The sequence below is a fragment of the Alternaria triticimaculans genome (genome assembly GCF_023758025.1).
Source record: "Alternaria triticimaculans strain BMP 0046 chromosome Unknown scaffold_19, whole genome shotgun sequence".
In the NCBI taxonomy this organism is placed as follows: Eukaryota; Fungi; Ascomycota; class Dothideomycetes; order Pleosporales; family Pleosporaceae; genus Alternaria; species Alternaria triticimaculans.
This window is the reverse complement of record NW_026055976.1, coordinates 367,512-385,290: the sequence shown is the minus strand read 5'-3', so window position 1 is coordinate 385,290 and position 17,779 is coordinate 367,512. Positions and strand designations below refer to the sequence as shown.

At 54.2% G+C, this 17,779-nt stretch overlaps 6 protein-coding genes across 6 annotated transcripts; 2 read left to right on the top strand and 4 right to left on the bottom strand.

Annotated features, from left to right (window-relative positions):
* Positions 1–5,172: 5,172 nt before the first annotated feature.
* Positions 5,173–7,524, bottom strand: MUS18 (UV-damage endonuclease; the record flags this gene model as incomplete). Its single annotated transcript, XM_049369858.1, has 2 exons — positions 5,173–6,816; positions 6,868–7,524. The coding sequence occupies 2 exons, from the start codon at positions 7,522–7,524 to the stop codon at positions 5,173–5,175; spliced, it is 2,301 nt and encodes a 766-aa protein (XP_049218488.1).
* Positions 7,525–9,790: 2,266 nt separating this feature from the next.
* SEC31 (protein transport protein S31) lies at positions 9,791–13,778 on the bottom strand (the record flags this gene model as incomplete). Its single annotated transcript, XM_049369857.1, has 5 exons — positions 9,791–9,835; positions 9,903–10,201; positions 10,258–13,343; positions 13,396–13,515; positions 13,570–13,778. 5 exons carry the CDS (start codon positions 13,776–13,778, stop codon positions 9,791–9,793), a joined length of 3,759 nt encoding a protein of 1,252 aa, XP_049218487.1.
* Positions 13,779–14,111: 333 nt separating this feature from the next.
* On the top strand, positions 14,112–14,634 carry J4E78_009263 (uncharacterized protein; the record flags this gene model as incomplete). The annotated part of the gene is made up of 2 exons (XM_049369856.1): positions 14,112–14,441; positions 14,497–14,634. The coding sequence occupies 2 exons, from the start codon at positions 14,112–14,114 to the stop codon at positions 14,632–14,634; spliced, it is 468 nt and encodes a 155-aa protein (XP_049218486.1).
* Positions 14,635–14,873: 239 nt separating this feature from the next.
* Positions 14,874–15,455, bottom strand: J4E78_009262 (uncharacterized protein; the record flags this gene model as incomplete). Its single annotated transcript, XM_049369855.1, has 5 exons — positions 14,874–14,964; positions 15,041–15,053; positions 15,104–15,166; positions 15,228–15,243; positions 15,297–15,455. The coding sequence occupies 5 exons, from the start codon at positions 15,453–15,455 to the stop codon at positions 14,874–14,876; spliced, it is 342 nt and encodes a 113-aa protein (XP_049218485.1).
* A 301-nt stretch (positions 15,456–15,756) lies between these two features.
* Positions 15,757–16,333, top strand: COX13 (Cytochrome c oxidase subunit 6A, mitochondrial; the record flags this gene model as incomplete). Its single annotated transcript, XM_049369854.1, has 4 exons — positions 15,757–15,823; positions 15,991–16,103; positions 16,159–16,222; positions 16,299–16,333. The coding sequence occupies 4 exons, from the start codon at positions 15,757–15,759 to the stop codon at positions 16,331–16,333; spliced, it is 279 nt and encodes a 92-aa protein (XP_049218484.1).
* A 666-nt stretch (positions 16,334–16,999) lies between these two features.
* On the bottom strand, positions 17,000–17,773 carry J4E78_009260 (uncharacterized protein; the record flags this gene model as incomplete). Its single annotated transcript, XM_049369853.1, has 1 exon — positions 17,000–17,773. The coding sequence occupies one exon, from the start codon at positions 17,771–17,773 to the stop codon at positions 17,000–17,002; it is 774 nt and encodes a 257-aa protein (XP_049218483.1).
* Positions 17,774–17,779: the final 6 nt, after the last annotated feature.

The window sequence follows — 17,779 nt, the reverse complement described above, 5'->3', positions numbered from 1 at the left end:
TACTCAAAAAGAGATGCGCACCTCACATGCCTGCACCAGCTGATGCCTTAACCTGCAGGCTGTAACGGTGGTAACAACTGACACACTGACACCATAATTACAAGACAGCGCTACCTTGCGCAACAGGACATTTGCGCAGGGTCAGGGTTCACAGTCGGGTTCAAGGTTTCACGGCGATGGCGAACGGCCGTGGCGCGCAAGAGGCGGTTATGGCGGATTAGAGTGCTGACGAACCGGAACGGCAGACAGCGTTGGCAGCAGTGGCAGTGCGGCGGCACGGAGCAAAAGGAATCGAGGTTTCGGAGATGCCGGGTTGACGGCAACGCAAACATTACGACTGGCCTCTTGGATGGGAGAAGAAAGAATCATGGCTTTTAGAGAGGCGGAATGCACATGGAGCATGGCGATGCCGATGCGCTCGTGGTGATGGATGGTACGTACCCGCGTGTGGATGGTAGGCTCGCTCGCTCCGGCTCAGCTTGCCCTGTCTACTGTGCTGCGATGGACATCCGAACGGCGATCTGCAGTGATTTTCTGCCAGGTACAGCGTGGGATTCTGGCTCAGCTCATGTACGTACATACACGATATTATTTCCTTTGTTCAAACCACATCATACCAGCAAACAAGTCCATCCATGCGCCTTCAAGTCACACACGTCATTCCCGTGCACCGCAACACAGAAACGACGTCGGCGCATTGCTTCTCGCATTGCGGGGACCAGAGTATAGTCCAATTTCAGAAAGCCGCAGTTGCTATCCGAGAGGGGGGAAGTACAACGACACGAAGGCGGAGAGAAGGCCGTTGTTGGACGCCTCGAAACTGTATACTTTCGGACATGTAATTCATGCGCAGCCCGTAACGGGGCATTTCGATACTACGAATTCAACCGCTTTCCCATTACCCCACGCTTTCTCACTAAACTGCCCCTCTCTTCGTACTAACGTTACCCCTCGATATTCCCCAGCGCTCTTTGGTGTCACATTACCTGCGCTACCCCCTCCAATCTCCGTGCGTGCATCTCCATCTTTTCGCTCCTCGGACAGGTACGTGACTATTATAGTACGATGGTCAGGAGGCAGCAAGTAAGCTGAGCCGAACAAGCCAAGACGAAGAAAGAGGGTACTGTAGCATGAAAGCCAGCCCCATCATCACCAGCGCTAGGAATCACTCGCGGATTTCAAAGTAACAAGTTCCCGACGCTATGGAATCCAATTGCGCAGCAGAACGTGACTCGAGATCTTCACTCCGCCGTCGCATTTCGGGGATAGTCGGTCTCTATTAACGTGGTCTATCAGTTCCCTTCCCTGGGGTATAGGTAACCTTAACAATCTCGTTCGGAATTACCGACAGCCTGTCGCTATTGTCGCAAAGGCCATGCCTATTGTTAGCACTCAAGTATCGCAGCGACCAGCGCACGGGTTTAAGAAACTACCAAGACGAGATGACGCGCAAGCACGACGCCAGGCGCGTTGCGTTGGTTTGGTGTGGTGACTATGTCGGATACGCAGGAACCGCTCGTCTCGTCACACCTCCACGAAAAGAACGCCTCTCGGGCGCTTGCACTTGCACTACAAGTTGCAAGTTCCCCCCCTTACTCAAGCCGGGCGTAATGCCTAATGCGGCCATCGGCTATTATCTACAAAGACGGTTGCGCTGGGCGCGCGGCTTAGAGCTTGAGTTTGTCTGACAGACGCTCGACGGATTATGTCTTGCATGTGATAAATCTGGGGAAACAATCTTTGTACGTAACAACCACAACTAGTTTTTGCGGAGTAGCATAGCCGGTAGTTTGTGGAGAGAATGCGCTTTATCTGCTGCTTGTCTCCACTGGATACGGTGCTGAAGGCTCCGTGATGGGGTGCGGATGGCCTTGCGTTGGGCTGCGTGCGAAGAGTAGTGGGCGTGAGGCGCACGATGGTGGTGATCGCGGGGCGGGCCACTGCACTCGATCACCAAAGGGCCGAAACGGCTGGTGAGATGTGTAGTGGATGTGTGTGCTTCGGGTGCGCATTGCTGAGTGTAGCCCTGGAGAGCCGGACGAGAGTGATTGGGCGGAGGGGTTTGGAATGGTGACGTTGTGGCTGAGGGAAAAAGCAGATATCGTGAAGGCGCGATAGAGGCTCTTGACGTGGTTCTTTGAGCCGCGACTTCCGTTTCGCTGCCGACTTGAGCAACACGTACGCGTTCTGTATTCTGGTTACATCGGTGGTACAGTAGTCTCTTGGTAATAACGTGTGTAAAGAAGAGTCCCAAAAGCTACAAGAACAAAACATGTGCTGTTGCGCGTCGTGAAAGCCGGAGCTTCCGACTGTCACGCCCATCTCGCCTTCACCATGATTGTTCATCAGGTCTGACACCCGCTCAACCCCACGGACACGCACGTCACTCGGAGAATGAAGCCTCACAGACCCTAACGGCGATAGCTGCGTACCGGCTGCTGGGCAAAATGACCATCGCGAACCTCTACCGTCGTCCAACGGCCATAACGTCATGGTAGATACGCCAACGAGCACAGACCTGTCTCAAGGTGTAATGCCGTCTTTCCAGAGCACGAAAACCTCGATTGTCAACACATCGCAACGATTCCTGCTCTTAATTGTCTTCGAATTCCTTATGATGATCGTCTTGGTATTCTTCACCATCGTCCTGTACAACCACATTCTGTCAGCCTCCTACATCATAGCACCTGTCATCGAGATTCAAGACTGCCGGGCCGCATAGCCTATGCACTCTCCACTGCAACCGTGCATCAGGATGCCGAAAGGATCCTCTGAACTCCTCTGTGCGTATCTTGCACGGACACCGAGGCGCTTGATGATTTTTTTCTCTCTGAGCTCAGGCCCCTCGCGTAGATATTCACAAGCTCGGCCTTTCTCCATTTTCTCCATGTCCAGCACCGTCTTCGTGTTCTTATCGCATGTGGATCCTGTAGGTCTGAGCGCAACGACACCGCGTCATGTACGACATGTTTTCAAGTTCGTTGGTGATAAGGCAATAAGTTGAAGATGGCAATGCGAATTTAGAAGCCGCGGATACACAGTGTGTAGTGCCGAAGATCATGTCTCGACGCGAGTTTGCTCAGACGGCTCGGTTATTCTACAACGGCTATGATCTACTAACACGAACCGTTCAGACGTTCTTCCTCGGGAAACAATCGTCTTTGCTTGCGGCGCCTTAACCGCCAAAAACATCATTCGCTCACTGCAATTCAACAAACAAGCACGCCACACCGCCTGCTGCTGACCAAACATCCAGAATAGATTCTCCACATGGTCCTCCAAATTCCAGCCACGGCGGTACGGCCTCAAGACGGGCCACCGGCGCAATGCTATTCCGCACGGCAGCCGAGCAAAATATCCAACTCCCCTGCCCACGCTCAGCCACGACTTGGGATAGGCTACCGGCCCCTCGTAACTATCACTCGACCCATGATATATCACATCGTCAATGCAAAAATAAATCCACTAGCGCACCGAATGTTCGATTCAAGAGTCCATGGACATGGTACGGGCATGGACCTCAATCTGTGCAAGGCTGTGCAGATAGACCTGCAGATATGTAGCCGCGGGAAGTTAACCGATTGCGGATAGCAACCAGGTGACTGGGGGTTGATTGGCAGCAGGGCAAGAGAGAGACAATAGACACGGCCTAGATTCGAGTCATGGCTGTTCATCGTTGATCGACGGACACTAGAAGGGGGGGTCTTCTAGATCCCAGCTGGCATCTGGTGTTGACAAACCAAGCGACCGCTCTAGGGGAAATCAGTTTGTAAATCGACCGACCCAGTTGCGCAGTACCATTGGTGGGAATTCAACAGACCAGAGATCGTACGTTGGAACTTTATCGTAGTGGAGCGAAGGAGGGAAATGGATACACACGTCGGATCAAAGAACCCATACATCTCAACGGCTTCTCAAAATATCCACAGATAACGGTCTTGGTAGACCCTTTCTTTCTCTCAACTACAACGCATGAATGACCCATCCCACACTTCCAAGGTTTCCAATACGCGACTCGTACCTGAAACCAAGACACACCACGATCAACCCCCCCACCACCATACCCCTCAAAGTAACTATCCAGACTATCCTCTAGAGTTCGCACTAACAGCTTCCACTCCTACCCTTTTCCAGTCCATGTCCTCCGACGTGGTCCTGCATGTATCTGCAGCTCCCCTCTCCACGCCAGCAGCAACAGCTAGCCTAGAACCAGTGATCCTCTTCACAACACATCCATGCATGACACCATGCATGTGAAGCTATCGATTAAGCTATCGACGCATCTCATGCACTGTGCTGTGATTGTGCCTGCTTCCCCTACCACACCCTCTCTCTCCCTGCCTGATCTGTCTCTCTCCCGCAAAACAACAAGTGCTGACATGTCTGCTCGCTTCAGATGCGTCGTTTAACCCCCATCCGGCCGTGGGATATGCAATGGAAGGTGCTAAGAAGATATGCGGAATGCCTCGGCAACCGTCGGTTAGTGCGGCACAGCAACGGGCCGTGCTTCGATAACCGCTTCGAGAACACCTGAGCCGCTGCTACACAACATGTTTCTGTCAACGCCATTGGATTGGGGTATGTGTGGTGTGGTGAGAGGGGTATCACGACGTGGAGGTGGCTGGCTGGGCTGTGCACCTATCTGCTTCCCTTTCCTTTTCCCCCCTCTAGCGAATGTCAAGGTCCACATAGTGCACGTTTATGCGTTCGTGTCTTCCCCCCAACGAACGCATGTTCGTATGTACCATGCGTTCCGGCCACTCCAGCTAGGTTGGGAAGGTGAATAGATAGGTAAGCGCGAGAAACACGACATGTACCATTGGCTCCTACGTCAATAATGTGGGGAAGGCCGCATTAAAGACTATATTAGAGCAAAGTAGGCCAGAGCAACGACAAGTGGTTTCGGAGAACGAAAGAGGGGGACAAGGCCGGGAAGGAAGGGGCGCGGGACAACGGCCTGAAGCGGGAAGGGAAGGATCTAGCAGGCTTCGGAGGTTTGTTTCCTCTAGCACAAGCACACTTGACACACCCTCGTACAACCGAGATGATGTGAATTATGCTTTCGATGTCGCTATTTCGTGTTTGAAGGACCGAAGTTCGCGTATTCATACATTGGATTGACATTAACTAGCTGCCTTGGGGCTACCGATGAGATTGGTTATACACACTTGTCTACATGCTCATTTCATCCGCTTCTTCCTTGTAGCTTACTTGGGCCGTGGCCCTGCCAGACTTCTTCCGTGTTGCGGCAGGTCGTGCATTTCGCTTCTGCACAGCAGGAGCCTCGTCCTCGGTCCCTTCGCTAAGCGGGGGTGAGCTAAGTTGATCATCCTCTTCGTCTGACGCCGAAGGTGTTGGCACGGACTTTGCTGCTGCCTTCTTCTTAGTCGATGAAGCTGCTGCTCGCTTAGCTGGTGCGGCCTTCTTGGCTGGTGTCTTGATGGGCGTCTTGACATCCTCGAGTGGAGCGGCTTCACTTGCTATGGAGGCCGCGTCAGCGGCGGTCTTGCGCTTCTTCTTCGCTGGCGTAGCGGCGCCGTCTTCTTTCTTCTTGATGATCCGTTTTGGGGGTCTGAGCCAGTCCTCCATTCCTGGGGGCCAGTACACTCTTCCCTCTGGTCCTCCCATGCCTACTTCCTCGTCAGGTACAATGGGTGGGGGTACGTCCTCTGGCTCTTCCTCTTCAATCTTCGCATCCAGCTCATCAAGCTCGTCGGTCTTCTTCTTCTTGCTCTTCTTGACAGCCTTCTTGGGCTTGGGCTTCCAGGGCTTGTTCTCATCCTGGCGCGTATGTGGCAGAATGTCGTTGAAGGTTTCGAAGCCTGGGAGCTTGAAAGTTCGCATGAGCTCAAATACAGCCTGCTCCTTGTCCTTTGCCTCGATCATCAAGTCCATAGTGTCAGGGCAGGGAGGGAACGTCATGACGCGGGGTGAATGCTTTCTCCGCTTCGTGCGAGTAATCGCAGGAGGTGTTTGCTCAGAGTAATGCATCTTAGGCGTGATCCCTTTCTTCTCCCATGTTGCAAGAATACGGGGATAGTAATCCATGACATCCTTGGTACCTTCACGGATTTGAGTCTCGTCAAAGAGGATGTTGTGATGGTGGTAGTCGAGCACGAATGGGATGTTAAGCTCTTCACATAGAGGCAACAACTCATGCATGTTCCATACAACGTCGTCGTTCTCGAGCACCAGGCGGTTCTTGACGCCCTGGGGCAGCCTTGCGTAGTTCTCCTTGAACCTCTCAATGGCCGCCGGCTTGTCGCCATATGCTCCACCGAGATGGAGGATCATCACAGCATCCCGATCCTGCTGCTCTGGGAGCTTCAAAAGAGAAAGCATCTCAGCATGATACTCCAGATCACGCATAGCGTTGTCAATGACCTGCTTTCGCGGGGAGCCCAATTGTGTGAACTGGCCCGGATGAGTAGTCACTCGATGACCCAGCTCACCGATCACTTTGCCTGCTTCACGCAACGTCTCGGCAGCGAAAGGCTCAAGCTTGTAGCCATACTCGTCATGGCTGGCAAACGGGAAGATCTCGCTACTCAAGCGCATGAACTTGATGCCGTACCTGTCGTTCCAGCGCACCATCTTGATGATATCCCGCGCATTAGCGAGGCCAATCTCTTCAACGTATTTCATGCCCCGCGCGACATCCGCTGGTTGTTCCTTATCGGGGCGATTCTTAGTGGCATGTTCGGGCTGGGAGGGGTCCTTCAGGGGATGGCGATGTTCGATGATGCTCGCGATGCGGCAGGTTCTGGAGCTGAAGACGGGAGGGGTAGCACTACGGAGGTACGTATTGAGACAGGCCTGTATGCACATTCGTTAGTTTAGATTAAAAGGTACCTGCAGGACACATACATAGCCAAGTCGTCCTTTCCACGGAAGAGGAAGGTATTCAGAGTTGACCGGTGGGGGTCTCGACAGGGCTTCCTGGACCTCTGCCTCGTCCTCGTCCTCAGCCTCGAGGTTATCGACATCGTCGGGATCTGCCGCTACCCCAGTGCTGGCTGCAGGTGCAGTGACATTCCCAGCTACGCCATTCACGGCGCCGTTGTTGGTGTCTTCCTCTTCCACCTTGATTTGCTGGGCGCCGGCCTTCTTTCGCTTGTTCTTTGCAGCATTCGCTGCAGGGGCGGCGCCATTCGCTACGGGCGCATCGCCGTTTGTGGCAGGTGCTGAGGGCGCCTTCTTCTTCGCAGGCGCACCTGATGCAGTATTCGCCTCATTCGCAGTACCGTTGCTGACGGCAGATTCCAGTACAGCATCATGTGCGGCGCTTTCGTGTCCGTCAGGCGATGCGCGTAATGCAGTGACTCCATCGAGGATGTCAGGGTTGAGATTAGGGTCGGTCTTTTCAGCCTTTCCCCCACGCGTCGTTTGGCGACGAGGAGGCTTCGCGACGTTTGACGGCAAAGGCACGTCTGTTCGGCGCATCTGTGATCGGTCCATTGGGGGCGCCTCTTCGGTCGTAGGCACCGCAGCTGCTACAGCAGATCTCTTCCGCTTAGGGGGCATGGTTGGAAGATAGGAGATCACGCGCGATCTCTGAAAAGTTGCCGCCGCTCGGAGTGGTGGATGGAATGCGACACGAGAGCAGATGCTGTGAAGGGAACGTAGCATGTGTCCGGACTCAGGTGATGCCGCTGCAGAGGAACAGCAAGTTTATTGAAAGAGGCTGAAACCCGCGAACCGTGCTTCTATTGCCATGTTGGGTGGCTAACGCGTCGAGCTCGCGACTACGTCATTACATTGAGGTTTGATAGTATGACGCTGGTGTTGTCTGAGATCGGCTCAGACCCGATCGGCTACGATTAGCGAACCCGCCCGATCTCATGCCAGATCCCACCTTTCGCATTCTACAATCCCATCACGAGCACAATTGCATTCATCTGGTCTCATCAAAGACGCTATCGCTACATGTCTCGCTCTTCAACGCGCCATCGCAATTGTGAGGTTTGGCCACGCCCATAGCCGGACGGCATGCTACCTAGGTATGCACAACGTATCTGCACAATCGTCATTTGTGCAAAGATCCACTGAAACACACGGTCCACTCATGGCCTGAATATATTGCGATCTAAGGGGTTCGATCGTCACCAGCGCGTTTACATCAATCTCTCACGATAGTGTCTGAAAGCACTAGCTTGGTGACAGAGACTTTTCACGAAAAGCGCGAGAAACCGATCACTTTGTTACGATACCGCAGGACTGTATAAAGGAACACAGTAGCATAGTCGTCTCTGGAAAGATTCAACATTGCCTTGATCACTTTCTGTTCTGCGTTCTCGTACATTCATAAGACTAGGTGACAATACCATCATGTCATCCTAGGTCAATACGAGCTAGAATAGACACAGTAGTAGTAGAACCTACTATTAGGGAGATTCCATATGCAGCCCTCGAAACCAAGCCATCGCAAAAAAACCAGACCTTCTCCAACGACCTTTTAATTTCTCCAAATCACAATACCAAGTTCACACCTCCATCATAACACTAAACACTACTTGCTCGTCAGACCTCTTCAGCCTCCTACTCCCACACGACAAACCAAGACACAGCAACACCCAAAACATCAGAGCATCCTTCGAATCCCCATCCCCATCGCCTGCTCTCCAAACTCAACACTACAGCACCTCCCACGATCCTCATACGAAATTCGTTTCTCTCCACTTCGCTTTCTACCTTCCTGTCTACCTTCCACCCCTCTCCCTCATCCTCACCCTCACCCTCATCCTCACCCTCACCCTCATCCCCCCTCCACTCCCCCCTCAACCACCCCGGCATTCCCTTTCCATTGTCCACATCACCAACACGATGTGGAACAACAAGAGCAGGACGCATACTGCTATCAGCAGCCATACCACTCCTTCGACAACCGCCAACGGTATCGTCATCGTTGCCAGAAGCGTTGCAGGATGCGTATCTCTGTGGTTGACCGTGAACCGGGGTTAGTATATGTAGGTATGTAGGTACTCGGTCGACTGCGAGGAATAAGGCAAGTCGTAGGTTTTTGGGTCGTGACGCTTTTCCAAGGTATGCTTGTGTGGTGGTGTGGTGTGGTGTGGTGTTGATGTGGTTTGCAGTGTAGTGTCTAGCCCATGCCTGGACGATACGTTTGGGCGTGTGGGTGGATATTTGTTCAGTCGTGATGGGAGGTAGGGTAGTTTGACTGGTGAAGGATGATGTTGCTATACTCCATATTCTGCGCTTGCTGTGTTTTTCCCAAAGAAAGTACTTGCGTACTTTGGCTCGGAATTTCGCCAAATTTCACCACGGACCAAGGTTGACAATACAGTGAGGCCAAGCCGTGCAATCGACAATGTGGTGGAGAAGGATGAGCTTTTCCCGGAACGTTGGAGTTTGATGGTGTGTTCACCTTATATGTGTTAGCATAGCTCTGGTGTTGTTATGTCTTTCTAAAAAATGGGTTGTCGTGCTGTAAATGGAGCAGCTGTCCGGGACGCCAGCATAGAGAGATGAATCTACAACATGACTACAACGAACATATCCACTACCGCACATCTACACACACAGCACTCACACACACATCATCACCATCACACGCCCACGCACACAAGTCATTCAGCTATCTTCATTCTCTAAGCAATGCATAGCGCTAACTACATTTTGAGAACCCCATCTTCATTCCCAGCTAATCTCATCTACCCCCCTTCCAATCCCTTTACTTATACACCTTCTCCACGTAGACATAGCCTTCATCAGTCCCACCAGCCAGCGCAGCCGCAGTCGCAGTCGCAGTAGCCTTCGCAGTACCAGCCCCCTAAGCAGTCGACTTGCTAAACTGAATCAACCGCTTAACACCAACCTACACAACCAAAAAATTAGCACTTCATCCTCATCAAATCACAGAGTACAAATCTCATTTCACTTACCATCCAATTACTCCCCTCATCCGTCTTATTCGTCATGAGATCCGAGAAAATCGCCACCGCAGCATCATACTGCTTAGCCTGAATCTGGGCCGCGAGTTCATTCATCTGCTGGATAGTATCAGGCTTGAGCAGGTCCTCGTTGTTCAGATGGTCAAAGAGGATATTGAGGCGCTTCTCCGTGTCGGCAACGTGCTGTTTGTATTGAGCTGGTGCCTTGGCTTTCACGCGTTGGAGGTCCGCGTTGAGGATCTCGTAGATAGGGCGCGAGGCGTCGGGGATGTGGGATCGGTCGCCGGGAGCTAGGTTGCGGGGTTAGATTGAGATGATTCTTGTGTGTGGTTTGGGGAGTACTTACGGTACTTGGGCGCTGCTTGCGCTGCTGCTTGCGATTGTCCGGTGCCAGGTCGAGAGTCGGGTCTTGGTGGTCCGCCCTGAGGACCGCCTGGAGGACCACCTGGTGGAGGTCCTGCACGCGGAGGTCCTTGAGGTGGGCCCCTTGGTGGCGGTGCTGCGGCTGCGGGTGGCATTTGCTGCACAGGCGACGGTGCGTATGCCGATCCTACGGGTGTGAACTGACCAGGAGGAGGCGCAATGTTCCGTGGCGGTGGCATTCCGCCCATTGGTCCAGGGGGAGCCGATGGTTGTGAGCCTGGAGCAGGAGCGTAGCGGTTCGATGGCGGAGCGGCAGCAGTCGGTGGTTGGTATGGCGATGCTCCACGCTGTACTGGTGCCTGCTGTGGAGGTGCGAAGCCAGCAGGCGGAGCAGCATAGTTGTTTGACGCCGGCGCTGGTGCGTATGGGTTCGGAGCACCCGTTGGGGGTCCAGACGGAGGAGAAGTCATCCGGGGAGGGCCTTGAGGAGGACCCTTTGGAGGAGGTGGAGGTGTCGACCTTGCTCCTGGCGAGAATGGACCTTGAGGTGGGCCTGCGAGGGGCTGCTGCTGGTTCGGGAACGGAGAAGCTACAGTGTTCATAGGAGTGCCACGACGCGAAGCTGGCTTGGGTGGACCAAAGTCTGGTGTGTCGTTCCAGGCAGGAATACTGCCTCTGTTGGCTGCTGGCACGATTGATGGCGAGTTTGAGAAGTTGCGTGGCGGAGGTGCGATTCCTTGTTGGGGCGCTGCGTTGTAACCATAGCCCTGGGGCTGAGATGGCTGGTAACCAACCGGTGTGTACGAGTTGCCGGGTGCTGCTGCTGGTGTGAATGTTGATGGTCCAGTGGGCTGGGCTTGCGAGGATAGGGGGTTGACTGGAGCATAAGGTGACGCTCTTGGTTGCGTTTGCATAGGGTTGACCGGAGCGTAGGGCGTCTGCTGGGGCGGTGCCGGTGTTGCTTGTGCAGGCTGTCCGTAGGACGGGACCACAACTTGACGACGACCAGCAGTGGTTGACTGGGCCTGTTTCTGTGCCGCCGCTGGCTGAGCGGCAACCTTCCTGGTGGCTTGCTTGACCCGGTTCCTGGCAACATCTGCAGCTGGATACTTTTGAGGCAGGAGATCCAGATACTTCTCCGCAATTGCAAGCTGACCGTGGGCAGATGCGATGTCAGCGTATTCAACGTACTTTGCGTACAAGGGCTCGAGTTTCCAGTCGTCCTCCTTCTGCTGTTCGGCATCTTTGAAGTTGGTAACTTTTCGGAATACCGTGACCTTCTCGATGAACTCCTGTAGCGACCGTGCGTGAATAGAGAAACTGTTGTCGCCGTCGGTCTGCTCAATGCCCGCCTTCTCACTCTCCTGAAGCTCCTGTGCCCAGTTGACAACGACCTTCTCAAGCTTGGAACCAGCCAAGTAACAGAAAGACGCATCTTTTCGGTACGTTCCTTCCTCTTCAGATATGGCTTCTTCGAGACGGTCTCCAAGAGCCTCGCAAAGGTCGGGGAAGTCGGCCTGGTCGGCGAATGTACAGATGGTGGCCATGACTTCTTTCCAGTCCTTGAGGTCGGCGTTGTATACGAAGTCCCATAGATTCTTTCCGACCACTGACGCAAGCAAGCGCAGGTAGTTGGGTGCGTCGGACTGTCTCTTGAAGTATGCAGCCTGTGCCTTGGCGATGCACTTCTCTCCACCGCAGATGGCAATCATGAAAGCATCTGACAGTCGGTTCTCCTTTAGGCACACGTCCAACGCCGCGTTGAAGTCACCAAGCATGAGGTTGCGGGTGATCTTGGTGTCAGCTTCCGACTCGGAACCAGTGTAGATCTGGAAGGGGTTGTTGGTCTTCGCGCCCTTGGAAGCCGCGAGATCGGACAGGAAGTTGCCCTCGTCTGTCGCATTGTCGAAGAACGAGGACCCCTCATCCGCATCGCCGTTTGTCTTCTCCTCCTTCTTCTCTTCTTCTGGCTCTTCATCCTTGTCGGAGAAGCCCAGGTACTCGACAAGCTTGCTTCGCGGGTTCTCCGACGTGAGGGTCTCAATCACGGTCCAGTCGGCCTTCTCTTCCTCATTGGCTGCCTTTGCAATCTTCGACTCGCAGATTGCCGTAATATCACCCTTGTCTAGAGCCTTGTCGAACTCCTCGCTCGCTGCACTGACGTCCGAGTCTACAGCAAATGTGGAGATAGAAATCTTGGACTTGTTATCGACGATGCCGAATCGCACCAGCTTTCCACCAAAGCCAAAAGCCACACCGGCTCTCCTCTTCAGCCACTTCGGGGGTGTCTTCAGTGAGAAGGATGCGCCCTGGGGTTCTGCGTGGGTCTGAGCGAAGAAGTCCTCGCCTGCAGGCGCCTCCGTCGCGGCCTTGTTCTGGTCCGCGCCAGCCCCAGTGTTTTGTAGTGTTTGAACTGCGATCTTGCCGTCGAAGGATGCGGTCGCGAGGAGGTTCGGGTTCGAAGGGTTGAATCTGGTCTGGAAGGTCCAGTTTGTCACGACTGGGAACTCGCCCAGTTGCTCGCCGGTGTGCGGGTTCCAGGCAATCGTCCTGTTGTCCTTGCCGCAAGACAACAAAAGGTCGCTGTCTTGAACACACCACGAAAGCGACAGCACGCCCTGGTCGTGTGCTTGAAGTGTCTTCTCGGGCGCATTGGTGTTGCGGAGGTCCCATACCAGCACGAGCGGGTTCTGGTCGGTCGGGATAGCAGTGACTAGTCTCGTGGGCACATTGGGGTCCCAGGAAACCGCGCTGACTGTTTTCCGTCCATAGTGGTTTAATGTGAGGTTCTCCTTCTTGAGCTTGACGTCCCAGACGGTGACAAAGCCGCCGCTGCTGCCGGTTGCCAGGATATGCGCAACCTTCTTATTCCAGTCCAGTGTAGTGTATTCGTCGGGGTTCGCTCCAGCCTTGCCGAGGCGGAAGGACTTGGAGTCGTCGGCGAGGTCGTGGACGTAGAGTTCGCCCTTGGCACCGGCCGAGGCGAGGATGTTGGATCGGAAGGGGTTGAACTGTATCGCCTGGATGGGGCCGGTGTGCTTGTCGATCTGGTCAATTTCCGCATCGTCGCTGCATAACGTCAGCACTCTGTGGTTGCATGCAGCTGTCCATGCGCTCTGACCCTTCGCCTGCCTGCAGCTTCTCTGCGTCCCATAGCACGAGTGCCCCGCTGTCGAGTGCGCCCGCTATTATGCCCCGCGGGTACTGTTCGCTGGGTTGACTCCACGCAATGTCGTTGAACCTGGCATGCCGTTTAGTTCCTTGGTCCCAATGGCTTAGGAATATCCTCTAGTACCTCGACTCTACGCTCACAGTAGCAACGGGCTTGAGTTCGACGCCCTGCTCACTGTCGTCCAACTTGAGCTCCCAGAGCTCTAATTGTGTTTCATTTGAAAAGTCGGCATCCACAGCCCCAGCCTTGGTTCCAGTAGCAATCAGGGGCTGCGTCGGGCCTGGCGACCAGGCGAAGCAGGCGGTCCGGGGGATTTCTCGTAGGCGGACCATGACGGTGTTGGGCGGTGATGGCGCCTCGGTGTCAGATTAGCGAATTGGGGAATACGGCACAAACAAAATGATGGACAAGGGAGCGGGTTTTGTAGAGGGCGACGGGAGGGTTATGTGGTGTTAAAGAGAGTCCGCAATGTGTCTTGAGCGCGGACTGGGAGTTGAGGCAACGACGTGCTTCACCAGGACCATCCACCTGTCCTTCCCTGGTCCATGGCGGGCGCGCCAGCCAAGGTGGGTCCCGCTAACCACGTGATATCGAATTTCAGCGCGCGGTCAAGAGAACACGACTATCCTACCACCAAAATCGCAAATCGCATTCCACAGGCAACCATGTCGAATTTATCAGACACGTCACGACTAAAGGCCACCGTGTTCGTCGGCGGCCTCGACCAGGCAGTCACCCAACAGACGCTTTTCCACGCCTTCCTGCCATTCGGCGATATTGTCGAAGTCAACTTGCCCAAACCGGAGAACCAGAGCCAGGGCGATCAACATCGGGGGTTCGGCTATGTTGAGTTTGAGACTGCGACCGACGCGACCGACGCCATCGACAACATGGACCGGAGTGAGCTGTACGGTTCTGTCATCAAGGTAGCAGCAGCCAAGCCACAGAAAGACGCGAATGAAGGGTTAGGCAGCAAGACCGCCATTTGGGAGCAGGTACGTTTCTTTTAATCTGAAAAATTACACGTCGAACAATGCTAACAAAACGCAGGAGGGCTGGTTGGCCAAGCATGCCGTGAGTGAGGAGGATCGCAAAGCAAGTGAGCAGATTCAAGAGGAGGCGAACGGGCCCATGGACCCTATGCAGGGCCTGGAGGGTCTTGACGAGGCTGGACCGAAGCCAGTGTAATCTCTTTGGTTCTTTGGTCTCATAGCATGGCGTTTGCAGGCGTTTGGGAAATATTTGATGCCAAGTGCTGTCTCGTGCATATCATATCAACTACACAACACAAAGGGATCTCATGCTTGATTATCGAACGTGACTCGGACTCTATCCCGTATGCTGTACCTATACACAATGGCTGCTGGAGCCCTTCCAAGCCCGCCGATTCCATCTCTCCTGTGTCCTATTCCTCACCAACTGGACATCTAGTCCTGCTTGCCCTGTCGCTTGAGACGGAGCGTCTTGTCGACCCAGAGTTTCCGGGTGATGGAGAAGAAGGCCATGCCGACGGCGATGCTGTAGATGTATTAGACTACGTGTTATGAGGGTATGAGGGTATGAGGGTGTATGCGGGCGCAATGGAGGGGCTTACGCGAGGACGACGACTAGAGTCTGGGTTAGCAAGAGTCAGGGATACGGGTGGAGGTAGACGTACTCAGAGGCCAGATCTCAGTGGGGATGTTCTTGAGCTGGCGGATGCGCTGGGATACGGTGTGGGCTACATGGTCAATCGTCAATTCATGTTCAATGGCATAAAGTGGATGCTGTGATTGGCTTACCGCCGTGCTCCTCCTTCTGCAGTATAGTCAGCATCAAGTTCCCAGAAGATGGAAGGCGGCGAGGCATACGGGGACGGGGTTGCGCAGGCCCATTGTCTGCCTCATCATGAGCTGGGGGCTCTGGCGCATGGCCATCATGCGCGTAGGTTGCATGGCCGCCATGCGTGTTGGCTGCATGGCCAACATACGAGTTGGCTGCATGGAGAGGGCGCGGGTGGCTTTGAACATGGTGGCGGTATTGCTGACTTCGCAATTGGGGTGGAGGATTGTTCGTAGACGTTGTCGTGGGGGATCGAAGGACGTCTTCCGGGGCTTTCGTCACAGTGAGGCACGCAGATGCTGAGAGAGCTCGCGGGCCCTGTCGCCCGGAAAACGCCGAGCGAATTGTGTGTGGACAATGCGTTTCGGGTCGAACCATCGCAACCTCACAACTTCACTTCCGTCACCACTTCGACTGCCACACGCCCGCCTGCCATTGCCGCCACGCCCACGCCCACGCCCGAACCACGCCCAATCCCCCATCGCAATCATGTCTGACAACGAGAACGGCGAGAACGGCGACGAGCTCGTAACCAAGCCCTTCAAGTTTGTCACTGGTGAGCTTTTCCCGCACCTCCGCATGGAGAGCTTCAATCGCTAATCTGCCGCCGCACAGCTGGTACGCCTTCCCCGGACTTGCTCTGCGCCCTGCACCGCCTGCCGAAATGACGCCTGGAGCTTGAGATGGGCCGTATTGGGTGCTAACATGCTTCGGCGCATATAGGCTTCGATGCCCGCTTCCCCAACCAGAACCAGACCAAGCACTGCTGGCAAAACTACGTCGACTACCACAAGTGCATCATCGCCAAGGGCGAGGACTTTGCCCCCTGCCGCCAGGTGCGCACTCCGGAAACGTCGCATTGAAGATAGGCATGTATACTGATGGATATAGTTCATGTTGGCCTACAAGTCCCTGTGCCCCAGCGGCTGGACATCGCGATGGGACGACCAGCGTGGTGAGTATCTGATTCCGAAACATCTGTCTGCATGCGCAATGGACTTTGAAAGAGCTATAGCTAACACATGATATAGAGGCTGGCAACTTTCCCGTGAAGCTCGACCAGTAGACAGCTCACGACGACACCCAGCATGCGACAGTTTCTTAGAGCAGGACAGGATTGGATCAGAGTGGCATTTGCAACTTAGAGCCCTGTATCATAGCGATCGATGTCAGCAATGCGACTCTGGTCTATCTACTTTGCCACCCCACTGCACTGCTACCTCGTGATGTCATGACCCCCTTCGCGTGACACCATTAGTCTTCCCGTCGTTTGTCTAGTCCTGCATATCTCCTGCATATCGTAGACACCGTCGTACGACGTATGCGGACCTGATGTTTCAGACTCGCCATATAAACTTCATCACATGCATATGCACGCCGATCGAACCAAGTCTCCTAGTGTCATACATTATCATTCAGAGTGTGCTCGATATACGAGATATATAGTGAGTGTAGCCAATTTGCAGTAAAGTTGGGACTTTCTATCCTGTACAGATAAAGGGGATGATGTGGTGAATCGCCGCTTGTGTGCAAAAAACAACGCTAAGGTGACAAAGGGACCAAAGGGACCAAGAGGAACAAAGTGACCGCCCAGTTGCGCCGCAAGGCCAGACCGCTAAATGCATGCAAGACCTGCTCTGCTATAAACAATCGTGAAGAACTCAGGCGCTATCAAGCCGAGTAGGTAAGGCTGTGTTGTTAGATTTGGGGTATCGAGCGATGGGAAAGAGGACTAGTTCGCGGACGGATATGCGTTCACTGCGAAATTGCCGAGATACTTCGGTCCTCTACATGCCCGCAGTGAGCATGTGGGCAGAGGGATCCAGGACTGATACGGCTCAGTGCCCAGCATAATCTCATGGCCCTCACATTGAAACCGCTTAAGAGCCCAATTCGGGTCGTCAGTCCGTAGGTCCTGCTCCTCCTCTTCCTCTTCCTCTTCTTCGGGAATGGCGGTGTTCGCGTCGTCGCCATGAGCACTATCCTTGCGCCAGTGCTTTCCCTGATCCAGGACCTCACCGATACTAGACAGCGAATCCGGCGCTGCCGCAGCTGGCTGGTAGGAAGCATCGTAAACCTGGCGAGTGTTCGGGTCCATCAGGCAATCGAAGCCAGTCTGTAGCGCACGGTACTTCTTCGCGTCGTTGGCAAAGTACACACCTCGCAGACGGCGATACGCAGCTCTAATCTCGTCGGTAGTGGCCTTGGGTGTGAGTTCGAGGATAGCGTAGTGATCGACAACGTCGGAGGGGTCGTTCGTAGGCGAGGCCATGGACGGGTTCTTGAGAGTATAGCATCCCTCTGACACGTATATCGAGGACCTTTTCGTGTGCTGCACCATTGGAGAGTTGTCTGCTACACTAATGGGCCGCGGGCGTTGGATAGCTTCAGACTGGTTGCGCCCGTGGGTGTTGAAACGTTTGCGCGGAGAGGGCGATCGCAGTGGGCTGAAATTTATCTTGCACATTTGCTCGGAAGGAGGTTGAAAGCTGGGTGTCGGAGACATTGTGGT